This window comes from Prionailurus bengalensis, chromosome B2 (assembly GCF_016509475.1).
Source record: "Prionailurus bengalensis isolate Pbe53 chromosome B2, Fcat_Pben_1.1_paternal_pri, whole genome shotgun sequence".
Lineage (NCBI taxonomy): Eukaryota > Metazoa > Chordata > Mammalia > Carnivora > Felidae > Prionailurus > Prionailurus bengalensis.
This window is the reverse complement of record NC_057349.1, coordinates 148,449,203-148,464,809: the sequence shown is the minus strand read 5'-3', so window position 1 is coordinate 148,464,809 and position 15,607 is coordinate 148,449,203. Positions and strand designations below refer to the sequence as shown.

Genomic DNA, 15,607 nt, shown 5'->3' with positions numbered 1-15,607 from the left:
ATGAGGAGTCCTCTTGCACTGTTGGTGGCAATGCAAGCTGATGCAGTCGCTCTGGAAATCAGTGTGGAAATTCTTCCAGAAAGTAAAAATAGAACTACCCTACGACCCAGCAGGAGCGCTACTAGGAATTTATCCAAAGGATACAGGAGTACTGATTCACAGGGGCACATGTACCCCAGCGTTTATAGCAGCGCTTTCAACAATAGCCAAATAATGGAAAGATCCCAAACGTCTATCCACCGATAAGTGGATAAAGAAGATGTGGTATATATATACAATGGAATACTACTTGGCAATGAGAAAGAATGAAATCCAGCCATTTTAAGACCATTGCTTCCAACTTACCCACTTTGGTCCTTGAGAAATTTGGCTTGCTTTTGAGTGTCTATTTCTTAAACTAACGAGTAGCAATAACACCAAGCATGGGCTTGCCGTTAGGACTAAATCAGGTAGTGTAGGTAAGGTTCTTAGGACGTGGTTCTCAACAATACTCCCTTTGTGCTTAGCTCTAGTTAGTCATGATATTTGTGTTTTGCGAATAGTCATCGTAGTCCGTTTCATAAAATCCCACTTCAGTGCTACATATATAGCTGGTGGGTTGTTTCCATGGGCTAAGCTGCTTTTTTTTTTTTTTTTAATTGGTATTTCCCTCAGTTTTTACTGGACAGTAGCAAGAAAGAGCTAACAGAGGGAGCTTTGAGGCCTACCCTAAGAGAAAACCTGTACGTTGACAGAGTAAGAGAAGTCAGCGAATCTTACAGGACATCTCCATTTTCCGTACAACGAAGCGTGTCAGGACACACAGCTTGGGTCACTTTTCTTGTGACTTAATTCTCTTTGCTTTCTTCTAAACGAAACTGTCCTTGTTAGTAGGAGCATAACACCAAAAATAATATAGCTTCGTGTCTGTACGTGTTTTTTTTCTGCTCCCCTGTTGGTTTTTCATCAAGCAAAGGGCCTGGAGAATTATATTGTCACACTTGCAAATCTCAGCGTGGAAAGGTTTCTTTCTGGGTTGTCTTATGATAGTTTGTTTGGGCCTGGCTTGAAGAAAGACAGCATCTTAAACACATCTCCCTAGGATCTGGTCAAGAAAAAATAATTCTCATTCCTTTGCCTTTTTGGTGCTTGTGGCTTCCGTAAACCAGAGGAGCTTTGTAGGCATAGGAAGTGACGTGCCCAACGGTACATTTTTGCCACGGTATATTTTTAATCTCTCCATTGTCTTTCGTTAACTCAGATCTTAGGATTACCCATCTATGGATTCGGCCTTGTGTTGGTCTCTCCTTTGTTGAAATTTTTTATTCATTTGCTTCTTTATTTGATATTTACGTACTTACTCAGATTCACCTGGAATTATTTTCTCTGTGGGAGACCGGTATGCGCAGGGCCGTGTAACTTTCCCCGTGTACCCCCAGTGTTCGTTGTTCTTAGACCAGTTTTGTTTGTTACTTTTTTAGCTCAAAATTATAATATTATATGCCAACAGTATACACTGAGAAACGCCAGCTACGTAAGCTACAGGTCGAGTTTTCATTTCTTCAATGGGGAGGGACTGTTTTCCAACACAGTCTCACACAGGCTTCTCTTCTCTTCACAGAGCTCTTAATTCAGCAGGTCCTCTCGCAGAGCACAGCCAAGTCTGTCTTCCTACACAGGCCTTCAGATCCCAGAACCATGAGCCACAAGCTCAGCCGGGCTGATAGCCCTCTGGTCCCCTGGGTCTGATAGCCTCATGGTCCCCTGGGTCTGATAGCCCCGTGGTCCCCTGGGTCTGACAGCTGCGTATTTCATGCTGCCAAGTAAATAGTCATTTATCAGTTAGGTTATTTACAAATATTTGCTTCCAGCGTTTGGCTTGTCTTGTTACTCTCTGATCAGTTTCTTTCTAAGAGCAGTTCTTAACCTTGAAGAAGTCCAATTATTAGTTCTTTTCTTTTTATGATCATGCTGTTTAACACTGTATCAAAGAAATGTTCGCCTAACCTAAAGTCACAAAGATTTCCTCCTATGTTTTCTTCTCGAAGTTTAGGTTTTACATTTAGGTCTGTGATCCATTTTGAGTCAACTTTGTATAGGGTGCAAGGTGAGGGTAGTCGTGCATTTATTTGCGCGTGGGTGTCCGGTCGGCCTGGCACCGTCTGTCACCTTTACTGTCCTTTCTGCACCACCTTGCCCCTGCGCACCTGTTGAAAACCAGCTGACGTTTAAGAGCATCGTGGCCTCTTGACAGATCGACCCCCTTTATCATTCAAAATTATCCTTCTTTACCCCTGCTAATAGTCTTTGCTCAAAATCTCTGATCTCATCTGATAGTAATACAGCCACCCCGGCTTTCTTTTGAGTGGCATTAAATGGTATATAATTTCCATCACTTTACCTCATCTGGGTCTTTATTTTTAAGGTAGGATTTTTTGGTAAAACGCATAAGATGGGTCTTGTTTTTTATCCGGTCTGGCAATTTTTGCCTCTTACCCAGAATGTTTCAACATTCTGTTTATGTTTAAGGATAAATCCCCCGTCTTGTTGCTTTCTGTTTTCTTCTTTATTCCCTTTTGCCTCTCTTTCTTCCTTTAAAATGGAATGTTTTTTTTTTACGATTTTAATTTATGAAACAGCTTTTAACTTACTAAACTCTTCTCCATGAAGAGTTCTTTAAGTTTCATAATGAACCTGTTCGATAATATATAAAGATGCAACTAATTCGTTTGCAGGATTAACTGATACTCACCAGGGGAGATGGAAAGTTATGTGAATTTAAGCCAAAAATATTAGTGGCTAGGGAACAAAGCTCCAAGTGTGATGTTTAAGAACAGCCAGTACTACGTTTATTCCATTTGGATGGAACTGCGTAGTTTTCGGCGTATCTTTTTCGAATAGTATAACTCAAATCTAAGTATTGAAATAAATCAAACTGAACCCAGACCTTAACATCACCGTGGCACAAATTATTAAAGAAAAAGCTTGACAACTGACAACATACATGTAATTCGTGCTTTCATTTTAAAATATGTCATTGTTTAAAAAAAATAAAAATAAAAATAAAATATGTGATTGTTTAATAAGAACAAAAAGTCTTATTCAGTAATAAAATATTAAAAAATACATACTTTCTATTTTTTATCTTTTTAAATTTCTATTTTAGTATAAACAATATATCCACACATTGTATGTGCATGTAATTGCTAAAGGAGTATACATTTATTAGGCATGCATCTCTAAAATTCTTGTACTGATAAAGGACTTCGCGATTAAACATTGTCGAGACTGCGTGGACCCGAGGACTTTGACGTCACCAAGAATTAAGATAAATATATATTTTTTAATTTTTTAATCTTTATTTATTTTTGAGAGAGAAAGAGAGACGCAGAGACAGAGTATAAGCAGGGAGGGGCAGAGAGAGAGGGAGACACAGAATCAAAAGCAGGCTCCAGGCTCTGAGCTGTCAGCACGGAGCCCGACAAGGGGCTCGAACCCACAAACTATGAGATCATGGCCTGAGCCGAAGTCAGACGCTTAACCTACTGAGCCACCCAGGTGCCCCTAAGATAAATATTTTTAAAAGAAGACTTAGAAAAACAGTCTTAACTCCTGACTCATTTAGTCTCTGTCTCAGTGTGTTTGGGGTGCCGTAACAAAATACCATAGACTTGGTGGTCTAGAAACAACAGACGTTGGAGTTTCTCCCAGTACTGGAGGCTGGGAATCTGAGAAGAAAGGGACCACGAGACAAATACCAAATAATCTCACTATCCAGAGAGAATTGCAGAATTTAATAAGCCTTTTAAAATGGAGATACAATTTAAAAAAATCTGAGGTGTTTTGTATCTTCAAAGGCACATGTGTGGATGTCTTCGTTGTATATGGAAATGTATGGTGATCATAGTTAATGGATAATAATAGTATTTTCAGTTATAGTTCTGACTGATTCTTTTGTACCGAATTCTGAACTTTAGTGACATAACTGCTTGAAACGCTCATTTAATTTACCCTTAACTTTGCGGGTTTGCCATCCAGATGTATCACAGGATCCGACATTCCGAGTGCATTTACCGGGTGACGATGGAGAAGCTGTCCTACCACAGCATCTGTACCGCGGAAGAGTGGCAAGGCCTCATGCACTTTAACCTCCCGGTGCGCCTCTGCAAGGAGATCGAATTGTGAGTGTTTTTTCCTGTTGCTTCCGGAACAGTTTTAACTTGATTCCGCCTGACACGAACTGGGTGTACAATTAGAGTCATGGACCCCACGTTACACGTGCTCTGTGGGTTCCCATTTTCCCTTCCACCATGACTTCCCTTCTCGTGATGGAAGGTGGAAAGGAAGGCCACGCCTCTTTTATCTTTAGGAAAAAACATCTGACCGCCATTTTGAAACGGGTTAACTGAGATGTTAGCCTTTTCTCGTTAGTCTTCCGCCTACTTCACACCAGATAGTACCTGATGTTCAAAGTGGCGTTGAAGATCAGGGATCTAAAAGTTTCTGTTTCCGTGCAATTTTAAATTTAAAAACTAAATTTTAGAATTTAGTAAGAATGAGTTCACCTTTCACATTTTCTTTTCTAATCCTATGTTAATATATGTGAGTTCCTGGTGGTAGGACTTCTGATGATGTGTATGTTCATTCTAAGTGCAAGCCAGCAATCTCCCTCTCTCTCTCTCTGCCCCTCCTCTGCTCTCACTCTCTCTCTCTCTCTCTCAAAAATAAATAAACGTTAAAAATTAAAACTTTAAGTGCAAGCCAGCACTCAACTACATACCAGAGATCTTCAGAAGTAACCCAGAGCTGATACTTGCCCTATCATCGGAACTGTTCATTAAACAAGAAGGCCATCAGACTGAGGTGACTCTAATGCCGGAGCAGCTGGCGTAAGCAAACCAAAATCTAAACCCAAAGGGCCTCAAGGCTACGTGATGGAAACCCTGAGGACAGCCAGGCACGGACAGCCAACTGGGCCTGAAGCCACAATCAGCAGCAACTGCCTTTCTTGGCTTTTGCAGCGTTTCTGCACCGGGGTCTCTGCTGGCTCCTGTCCCTACAGGCTTCCCACTGCCCTGTTGGAATAGATTTTTGCTCAAATAAGCTCTTACGATTTCTTATTTGCCTCAACTTACCCTCTGATGGTTTGTGTACAATACACATTGTGATAGAATAAGAAATCTGTATATTTGGTCTTTGGAGCCGGGTCCTGGCTCAGAGCTCCTAAACCCCTTGAGTTTCCCGAATGACCGGAGTGAGAGAAGTGTCTTATCTTTTTCAGAATGAACCTTGTTCGACCACACTTGAGTTTCTGCTATTGAAGGACTCTAGGAGGGTGGGGGCCGGTTGTCCAAGGAGCCAACCGCGTGGCTAGGGGGTTGTAATTTTCAGCCCCACCCTCAGACCTCCTGGGAAGGGACAGGGGCTGGGGATTGAGTCAGTCACCAGCGACCAACGATTTAAGCAAATGTGCCCGTGGAACGGAACCTCCAGAAACCCTCAACAAGGGGTTCGGAGGGCTTTCTGGTTGGCACACACGTTAGGTGCCAGGAGGGTGGTGCCCCTGCCGAGGCCTGAGAGCCCACCCCTTCCCCCGTGCTGTGGCCCATGCATCTCTTCGTTTGCCTGTTCCTGACTTGCATCCCTAATAATAAACTGGTAGTAGTAAGTGAGGTGCTCCCCTGACTTCTGTGAGCCATTCTGCCTTGCAACACCCAAGGTGGGGGTTGTGGGAACCTCAGCTTTATAGCTGATGGTCAGAGGGGTGGACGGCCTCGCGATGGGCACCTGCAGTCGGGGGCAGTGTTGCGGGACGGAGCCCATGACCCGCACGGGCTACGCTAGCTGCGCTGGGGTCGGAAGTACACCGCGTTAGAGGGCATCATCGGTTGGTGTCTGCAGAGGGTTGGAGAATTGCTGGGTGTGGAAAACTCACACGTGTGGCGTCGGAAGTGTAACTGGAGGAAGATGGTTTCTTTTAAATAGTTTACCGCCGTGTCTGTGCGGGTTAAATCTTAGTAGTTAAATTAGCAAACGGAAAATAGGTAACAACTTCGGATGTTTGTATTTATGAAGTTTCTCTCTGGATTTAGATGGGAGATAGAATGATTTTCCACTCTAAAAAAATCGTTTTTCCCCCTTGTCTGTAAGTTGTGTAAAACACATGTAGGATTCACAGTAAAGTTATTTTGTACGCTCTCATTGCTCTGATAATGACCGCAACATCATTTTTTAGAGATTGTTTCATAGAAGATTAAGCAATGGCTTAAATATTGGGCTAAGTTCCTGAGGGAATGTGTGGAATTTCCTCCTGGAAACATTTAATACAACAAAGATGTGACTAAGAACGCAGGAAGAGAGATGGCTAGACTCTCAGTGGTTTTTTAGTTTCTTAAAAGACACAAAATTAAATTCCTTTATTTGTGTTTATGTTTACCCTAATTATATTTACTAATCAGCCTTGTGTTCTTTCGTTTCAGATTCCACTTTGACATTGGTCCTTTTGAAAACATGTGGCCTGGGATTTTTGTCTACATGGTCCATCGGTCCTGTGGGACATCCTGGTATGAATGACCCAGAAACTTCCTTCTTAACCTCTGGAGTGATAGGACCTCTTCCTCCCCCTGCCTACATGCCTGGCCACTTCCTTGGTCGATAACTATTTGAAAAGATGCCTTATATTAAATAACTTTTTTTAATATTTAAATTAAAAAAGGCTGAGATTATTGGACAAGTTGATTTTCGGATTTGGATTTCCCTTGGGGCTACCCCTGAGCTCTTTGCCAGGGTGGCTGTCCCTTGGCTAACGACCGTGTCTCTACTAGGTGATGATAAAGATACAGGTGAAAATTACCTTAGGCCGTGTAATGGGAAGAGGTAGGGGTTATTTCTCCACATCATTCCATACTGTTTTCAAGTGTGTCTTTGGAAAATGTGCATTAAATTTAGCGTCACCTTTCAACCTACATGCTGTATCTGTTCGAACAGGTGTGAAGGACACAGGTCTCCTAATTCTGTGCCAAGTGCTTTATTAGTGATTTCACTGTGGTTCCCTTTCCCTGTGGGTCTTTCCCCCTCTTGTGGCCTGTCCTGGAGACCTTTCATGACTTTCCATTTAACTTTTTACAACTTAAACACATACTTAAAATGCAAGTAATTAAAAAAAAATGCAAGGAATAATTTTCTTTTTCTCTTTTTCACTCATTTAATCATAAAGTGGCTTATAGAGGCCCTTAGTTTCTCTGAAGCTAAATTGTCACTCCTTTGCCATTGAATTCTCTGCCTTCTCCTACTTTTATTGGTGACTTTTATAAGTTGCTCTTTTGAAAGAATGCACACAGGGTAATTAACAACACTTATTTCTTAGATATCAGTTGAGAGTTTGACCCGTTGGAACTCTTAAAAATGACCTACCTTATTCTTCAAGGACATTTGAAAATCTTCAGTGGAGGGGCACCTGGGTGGCTCAGTCGGTTGAGCGTCCTACTTTGGCTCAGGTCATGATCTCGTGCTCTGTGAGTTCGAGCCCCCCGTCGGGCTCTGTGCTGGCAGCTTGGAGCCTGGAGCCTGTTTCAGATTCTGTGTCTCCCTCTCTCTCTGCCCCTCCCCTGCTCATGCTCATGCTCGCTCTCTCTCTCTCTCTGTCAAAAATAAATAAAACTTTTTTTAAAAATTTCAAAAAAGTCTTCAGTGGAGAAGAGTAAAGGTGTTATATATTTTTAGAAGTTCTATGGACTGTCATCTTCCTGGTATTTCAAAGAGCCTTGTTCTATATTGATGTGCTTTTATTTTAAGCTGCCATAAATTCCTTGAGAGAGTTGGTAGGGACTTAAATAAGTAGAAATACATGAAATATGAAAATAAAATATAATAACAATGTTGCATGATAAAAACGTATCATTGGGCGCCCGGGTGGCTCAGTCGGTTAAGCATCCAACTTTGGCTCAGGTCATGATCTCACGGTTTGTGAGTTCGAGCCCCTTGTCGGGCTCTCTGCCGTCAGCGCAGAGCCTGCTTGGGATCCTCGGTCCCCCCCCTTTCTCTCCGCACCTTCCCCCCCAACTCTGGCACGTGCGTTCTCTGTCTCTCAAAAATAAACAGACATTAAAAAAAAGTTTAAAACGCGACATATCGTTCTATGTACGGTGTCAGGGTTTTGGCGTGGCCATTTGCCACTTAATAATTTGAGTGCACCACAATACTTCGAGAGGATAGTCACTCATCTAGGAAATTCCTATGCTATATTTGAAGTCTGGGAATCTGAATATGCTTTTTTGGAAAATATTAGCTCACAATGCCCTTAAGCAGGGTGATGATACGTTGCTGTCTGTCGAGCACGGTGCGGGGACGTGAGGGTGAAGTGAGTTAGCGACACGCTGCTACACGCCCCTTCTGGTACTGGCCCCCTGGTGGGCCAGCAAGTGTATCAGATCAGAAGCTCTGAAAGAGTCCTCCTCTCTTAACCAGCCAGAGACAGAGAAGGGAAGTGATGAGAGAGGCTTTGGTGCTCCTGGACCCAGTCACTGTGCACGTTTTCATAGTTGCAAGTGTATACGGGTACAGATGGATGTGTTTCTTTTTTTCAACGTTTATTATTTCATTTTGAGACGGAGAAGGTACGGGTGCACCTGAGCGGAGGAGGGGCAAAGAGAGGGGGAGGGAGAGAGAGAGAGAATCCCAAGCAGGCCCCGCGCTGTCGGCACAGAGCCTGACACGGGGCTCGATCCCACGAACGGTGAGCTCGAGACCTGAGCTGAACCCAAGAGTGGGACGCTTAACCGACTGAGCCTCCCAGGCGCCCCCAGACATACGTGTTTAAACCAGAGCTCTAGCGAGAACATATCGGCTCTTACCGGTTTCTGTCGTAACGGTTTCTCCTCTTCTCCGCACAGCTTCGAGCTCGAAAAGTTGTGTCGTTTCATCATGTCCGTGAAGAAGAACTATCGGAGGGTTCCTTACCACAACTGGAAACACGCGGTCACCGTGGCGCACTGCATGTATGCCATACTCCAGAACAACCACGGGCTTTTCACCGACCTGGAGGTGGGCGTCCACACGCTTTTTTTTTTTTTTCCCCTCTGTTTCAAATAACACGAGTGGATTCAGACGCTGTATGTCTGGAGCACCTTCCGGATGTGGCTCCGTGACCTGTTCCCCCAGGACGGTTCGGTAATTTCGTAGGAGCACGCTTTTAAAGTGGCTGTGCCCATGTGTTTTTCATATTATTTTCTATCACAAAGGTAGATACAGAAATTCCAGCTTCACCAAAACATTCCCCCCCCGACCCCCGCCGAGGAAACACTAGTTTTGTAGTTTTTTTTCCCTGTTAAAGCTTCAGTATTCTGGAAGTCTTTGTTACACAAACCAAGTAGATTTTTCTCACTGCCCTTCTGTCCTGGGTAGTGTAGGCAAATCCTACTGATTTGAGAAGCCAGAACATGAAGAACAGTGAGGACGTAAATGATCTTCTGCCTCGTGAGGAGCCGGGCTCTGTGATGCTTCACGGACCCACCTGACTTTACATACCCAGAGCTGGGGACAGACTAAGAGCTTTGGGGCTGCCTGGTCCTTTCCTGCACCGCTGGCCGGCCCCTGCGTCATCCGCCCCACCCGCCCCTCCGTGATGGGAGCACCTCGGGCCCAGCCGGGCTGACCGCCAAGCATGTCCTTTCCCCACGTGGTCCTGGAGGTGCCCGCAAAAAAGCCCGACTCGAATCCCCCTCCCCTCCTCCCTAGCCCTCCTCCTCCCCTGCTTCAGAGAACATGTTGGCCATGCCGACAAGGAGGCTGTCAGCTCGGTGACGAAGACACAGCCCTTCTCTCACGGGCACATTCACACTAGAAGCCCGGCACTCCTGAGGGCCATCCTGTGCGCGTCCCGTCCCGTCACCCCAGAGTCACAGTCTGGGCAGGAGACTCGGAAAGTGCATTTTAGAAAAAGTGTTGACATTTTTGCTTTTTTATTGCTAATCTCTTGGTAGATCTTGGTTAGCCTAACAACTTATTTATTATCAAGAAAATGAAATTTATTCTTTTTTCGTATAAATTATGCTGATTTTCCACTCCATGAAACCCCATATTTTTGAGACATGCAGCGTTTTTTTCCATTCAGTTCCTTCTAAGAAAGCAATTTCAATTATGCCTGGGTGGCTCAGTGGGTTAAGCATCCAACTCTTGATTTCTGCTCAGGAAACGATCTCATGGTTGTGGGATCGAGCCCCTCGTTAGGCTCTGCGCTGACAGCATGGCGCCTGCTTGGGATTCTCTCTCCTCTCTCTCTGCACCTCTTCCCGCTCATGCGTTCTCTGTCTCTCTAAATAAACAAACACACAAACATTAAAAAAAAAGAGAAAGCAATTTCATTGTCTTCTTCGCCAGAGGATAGTCTGTGATTTTGACAACCGTAGAAACCGTTTTCAGGTTACGTTGAAATGTACATTAAAAAAAATGGCAAAGTTCAAGATAAGTGTGAAAATGTCATGGCCACAAATTAACTCTCGTTTAAGCTCCTAGTTTGTTTTTAGAATTACATCATTATGTTTTCACAAAACCTCAGGTCCTTTTGCCTGAAAATAATCCCAAAATAATATGCGTAAACATTTTAAATATGTTTTTTACAAAAGGGTATTTAATCTCTAATAGAGCTGTTAAAAATGATCGTTTGATCTTGTTAAAGTAGCATATTAACAAAGGTAACTCCTCACCTCGTGAATTATTTTCACATGCTTAATTCTGGCATAAATTCAATAAAACTATTGAATATTATGTCAACAAAAATAAAATACATAAAAAAAATTGAGAAGAGGTACATAGTAGTTTTTCTCTATTTGTCTATCGTGCAAGATTTTAAAACCTTGGAATCTCTTGCCAGATTCATCCTGGGTAACACAGCAGCACAAAATATGGGAAAGACCCCAAACCCAAGTGCTACTCAGAACATAAGTAATTCAGTTATCCTATGGCCAGCGAGCCTGTGGCAGTGGAGGGGCGTCCGGGAGGCCCCCCCTGCTCGTTAGGTTGTAGGAGAAACCGTTGTGCCCAGGGAGGCTACGAAAGGGGCAGGGCGGACGCGGGCAGCTAACCTCGTGGGGTTTCTGCAGACCGCCTCCTCCCTGCCAGCATCTGCCTTCTGTGGGCTGTGACCACCCACTCACCGGAACACCCGCCAGGCTCCTGTCCAGAGCTGGCCTTGCCACTTGACCTCGTCCCTGCCCTGGTGGTTCTTCCTTCCCTCTCCTCCATCTGTGCGGTCTCTGCTGGACTGTCTGGTCCGCGTGTGGGAGCACCGCGTTGTCACCTCCATCGTAACACACCCTCCGCCTGCCTTTCCGCTCGGCTCCCCCCTGAGTTCTTAGCTCCCCGTTTCCCCGAACCCACAGAACAGCTGCCGCAGCGGCTGGCTCCAGTGCTCTCCCCGATCTTCTCCGGCCCACCCCCCGAACACGCTCCAGCCCAGGTCACCAGCGCCCTACACCGTGCCAACGGAGGGTCAGCGCCCAGCGTTTCGCCCCTCTAGGTCGCTGTCTCCCCTTGGCCGCACGACGCCCACTGCTCTGCCAGAAACCCTGTCTTCCTTCCCTGGTTCCCACAGAAGATGGTCCGCCTCCCTTCTCTGCCAGGATTCTCTGTCCCCTCCCTGCAGCCCTGCTTCCCTCCTGACCCTCTGACTGTCGGGACAGGCCCACCTGCTCCCCGCACCCACCCCTGCACTCTTCTCCCGGGACCCCCTGCTTCTTCCTCGCTCCCGCAAAGGTCTGCTCGCGTGGACTTTCTGTGGCCCGCCTTGCTGTATTAACCCTTCACCCCCTTGCTCCCGCTCTGTGGTCTCTCTCTCACCGTACAGCTGGCCATTTTTTCACCTGCCGTAGGATTTACTTCTTTTCTTCCTTGTTTGTTTGTAAGAACAATAATATTGTTGGAGTTTAACCCGGAACAGGTTTTGAACGAAATGCTGAAACGGTCCCCTCGTGCCGAGTTCCTTGCCCTGTAATTCTTGGGAACGTTTGCTTTAATTTGATAACCACCATGAACTTTTCCCCGGAGTTGGGCAGGAACACTCAAGAATGATTCAATTGTCTATTTTAAAAGCAGAAAAACAACGGAAGAGGTTAAGAAAGAAGACAGATCGTGCGGAACTTCAGAGATTCCTAAGGATGTTGGCTGTTCCAATGGCAGGACTCTGTCCCCACGATAGGAATGATAAGCTGTAAATCTTCTCCTATCCACTTCTTTGTTCTGAACATTTGTGCACTGGATTTTTTTTTTTTTTTTTTAAGCGCAAAGGGCTGCTCATTGCATGTCTGTGTCACGACCTGGACCACAGGGGCTTCAGTAACAGCTACCTGCAGAAATTTGATCACCCCCTGGCCGCCCTCTACTCTACGTCCACCATGGAACAGCACCACTTCTCCCAGACGGTGTCCATCCTGCAGGTGAGACCTCACACTGCCTGCCTGCCCGCGGCCTCCGCGGTCCCCTCCCGGGAGGTTCTAGTGGTTCCGAGTAAACGCGGGGTTTCGGTTGGGCCTCCTTCAACAGCTGCAGCTGTACGTCCCCGCAGAACCTCGTGTGTATATCCTCAGTAGGTAATTGTGGGGCGCTCTGACCATGAACCCTCGGTGAATGTTTTGAATACGTATCTGTTTTGCGGCCACGTTCGAGTTTGAAGTAGGTGATCCTCTAAGGCAAAGTGTGTTTCGCGTGTTGTATTTCTTTATACGGATCGTCATATTCTCAAACCCCGACATACTGGACGTACACCTGGAGGGTTGGGCAGGTCCGGGTTTAAGTGCACGGAAGTCCTTTTAGTTGTTCTTTTGTGTGCATTCTTCTCAACTTGCCACCTTTAAGGTGTTCTTGCTACTTGACCTAGACTCGGACAGGCGTCACCGAATCCATACCCTGACATGACCTAACACCTCCCGTGGGGGTTGTGACAGGGAAAGACGTATCAGGGTCATAAACAGATGGCCCTATCTCTGTTCAGGAAAGGCTTCCTTCCTTTTCTGGAAATTACTGTACTCTCTGCTGATATGACCTTTTATGCTTAGGATACTTCTCTGAGTAGTTCTCCTCAGACCCATCTAACTGCCCCCTTGAATTCCATTTTGATAGCAAACATATTCATTGAGCTCCTCCCAGCCGCCAACACCCATTTTAGGCCCAGGGGTTGTAGTAAGAACAAAGACAGGTTGTCCCCTCCCCTCCCCCCCACTGGAGCTCTCGGTGTGGACTGAGGGAGGTCCGCATCCAGAGCTCTGCCCTCACACTGCCATTCTCCCTGCTCCCCCCGCCTTCTCTCTGGGGTCCTCCTGGTCACCGATAGGCTGTGGCTGTCACACCAGCGTCTCAGACCAGGGCGCAGGGAGACTTCTCTCTCCAGACACCTCAACTCAGCGTCCGATGTGACCAAAATGGGGGCGGCCTCCACCACCCAGCCACCACAGGGGGATGACCTTGGAGTCATTGTTCCCCTCGCCCCCAACGTCCCGTCACCAAGGCCGGCCAGTTTTATGTTTTGTCAAGACTGCTCCAGACTTGACCGATTTAAGGTGATATCCGAGAGGAGCAGTAAAAATTCCAGGTTCCAGTCACTCAACTATGAGACAGTAATGTATTGTTAGATCACATGGACGTCCGTGATACCTCTGTGTATCTGTATAAAAGATGATGGAAGGTTTTGCCTGCCGCTGTCCTGATCTCCACAGATCTTTATCACCGTGGCTACCCAATGACTGTGGATCTGGAACTATCCTTCCCCTGTCAACATGGCCCGACCGAAGATAAATAATTTGGTATATAATGGTACAGAGGCCAGCTTAAATCTGTCCTTTTCTGTGGATGCGTTCTGAATGGATAGACGTGATCTTTGGCTACCAAACTGAGCTGTGGGCGTAGGTGTGTATTTGCCGAGTGTCCTTACTCCCCCCTCTGCTCTGACTGCAGAAGTCATCCTGGAGATTTGGTCCTTTTCGTCACCACCATCGTCAGAGTAATCATTCAGTCACTTGTCAGGCATTCAGTATAAATACTCTGATAGTTGTTACTTAATACTTAGTATACATAAGCAAACAAATCAGAAACTTCAGAATTGTGCACATACTAGCACGTTGATTTTTATTACCACTTATTTCCATTTTACAGATGAGAGTAATCTACATCGAAGAGGTTAAGTAACTTGTCCGTTATCATAACAGCTAGTACGTAACGGACCAGGATTAAAAACTAGAATTGTTTGACCCCAAACCCTGAGTTCTTTTTTTTTTTTTTTTTTTTTTTTTCAATGTTTATTTATTTTTGGGACAGAGAGAGACAGAGCATGAACGGGGAAGGGGCAGAGAGAGAGAGGGAGACACAGAATCGGAAACAGGCTCCAGGCTCCGAGCCATCAGCCCAGAGCCTGACGCGGGGCTCGAACTCACGGACCGCGAGATCGTGACCTGGCTGAAGTCGGACGCTTAACCGACTGCGCCACCCAGGCGCCCCCCAAACCCTGAGTTCTTAATTACAGTCCTAGCACGTGGTTTGATACAGTAGGTGATCAGATACCAGAATGCGCGTCAAGCTGTGGCGGTCGCGAATGCTCAACGCCACGGGCTTTGTTCATCTCACGTCCCCCGGATGATTCAGCCTGTGGCTTCCTGTGGTGAGACTCGCACCCACCCGGGCCGCGTGGCTGGGGGGTGAGCTCGCTTGGTGGGCATGGGGTATTGAAAGCTGAGCTCCCAGGCCTTCCCTGAGGAATCTCTTTGATAGAGCTAAGCAGCACAGGGCTTTGGGGGGAACGATTTATGATTAATAATAATCTGTAAAAGCCTGCTGAGGACAGATGGGTGAGTATGCCCACCTGCTCCCATCCTACCCTACCTGCTACCCGTGTTGTAGCCAGTGATTATCCTAAAACAGGCCTCCTCCTGTCGTGACCCTACTAACCACCTTCCCATGATTATTTCAGTTCTGACATGAGGCCTCTTTTGGAACTCTGGCCCCCTGTCACCGTTTCTCTGTGGAGACGATGCGCTTGAGCAGCACGGAAATTGTGTGGTTCCCACCGAACACGTGTGGTCGCACGCTGCTCCCTGCACACGTGCGACTCCTGGTCCCTCAGAATCCGTGTCCCCGCCCACGCTCTCCCGGAGCCCTTGACTGCACCTGTCTGCCTCTCTCCCGCTACACTGTGAACTCCTCCAAGGGTGCGCTTCCCTCGTTTAGGGCCACGGCTAGAGTAGGTGCTAAGTGTGCTGCAAGTACCCTCACACCCGGGGAGACACTGCGGGCTGAGTACCTGCCAGATGAGCGCCCACGTACGTTCATTTCGTGGTGGGAACGACACGGCCGGTGGGTCGCACCCGCGTCATTTCTGCGTGTAAAATGCTGGTGGTCTTATGCCTGGTTGATGCAAAATGGGACGAACTGGCTTGAATTAGCATAAAATAAACCTCTGACACTGTAACCTGGGAGATTATGGGAAACTTACCAGTTGATACGTAAAAGCATTAATGGGGTTTCATCAAGCTCACTGATGGGAAATTAGAGCTCTTAAAAGAGTTCGAGCTGTTTATCTGCTGCGTGTGGTCGCTGTGTCTCCTTATTTTCTGTGCTTTGGAAGAAAGGAACGTGCTGAAGAACA

General features: G+C 46.2%; 1 protein-coding gene across 4 annotated transcripts in view; it reads left to right on the top strand.

Moving 5' to 3' along the window:
- PDE10A (phosphodiesterase 10A) overlaps positions 1-15,607 on the top strand; it is a 353,258-nt gene that overhangs the window by 300,724 nt on the left and 36,927 nt on the right. For all 4 annotated transcript variants that reach the window (XM_043592730.1, XM_043592728.1, XM_043592729.1 and 1 more), the window contains exons 14-17: positions 4,018-4,160; positions 6,459-6,542; positions 8,871-9,021; positions 12,255-12,410. In XM_043592730.1, coding sequence (XP_043448665.1) covers positions 4,018-4,160; positions 6,459-6,542; positions 8,871-9,021; positions 12,255-12,410 — 534 coding nt within the window. The remainder of the gene's footprint in view (positions 1-4,017; positions 4,161-6,458; positions 6,543-8,870; positions 9,022-12,254; positions 12,411-15,607) is intronic.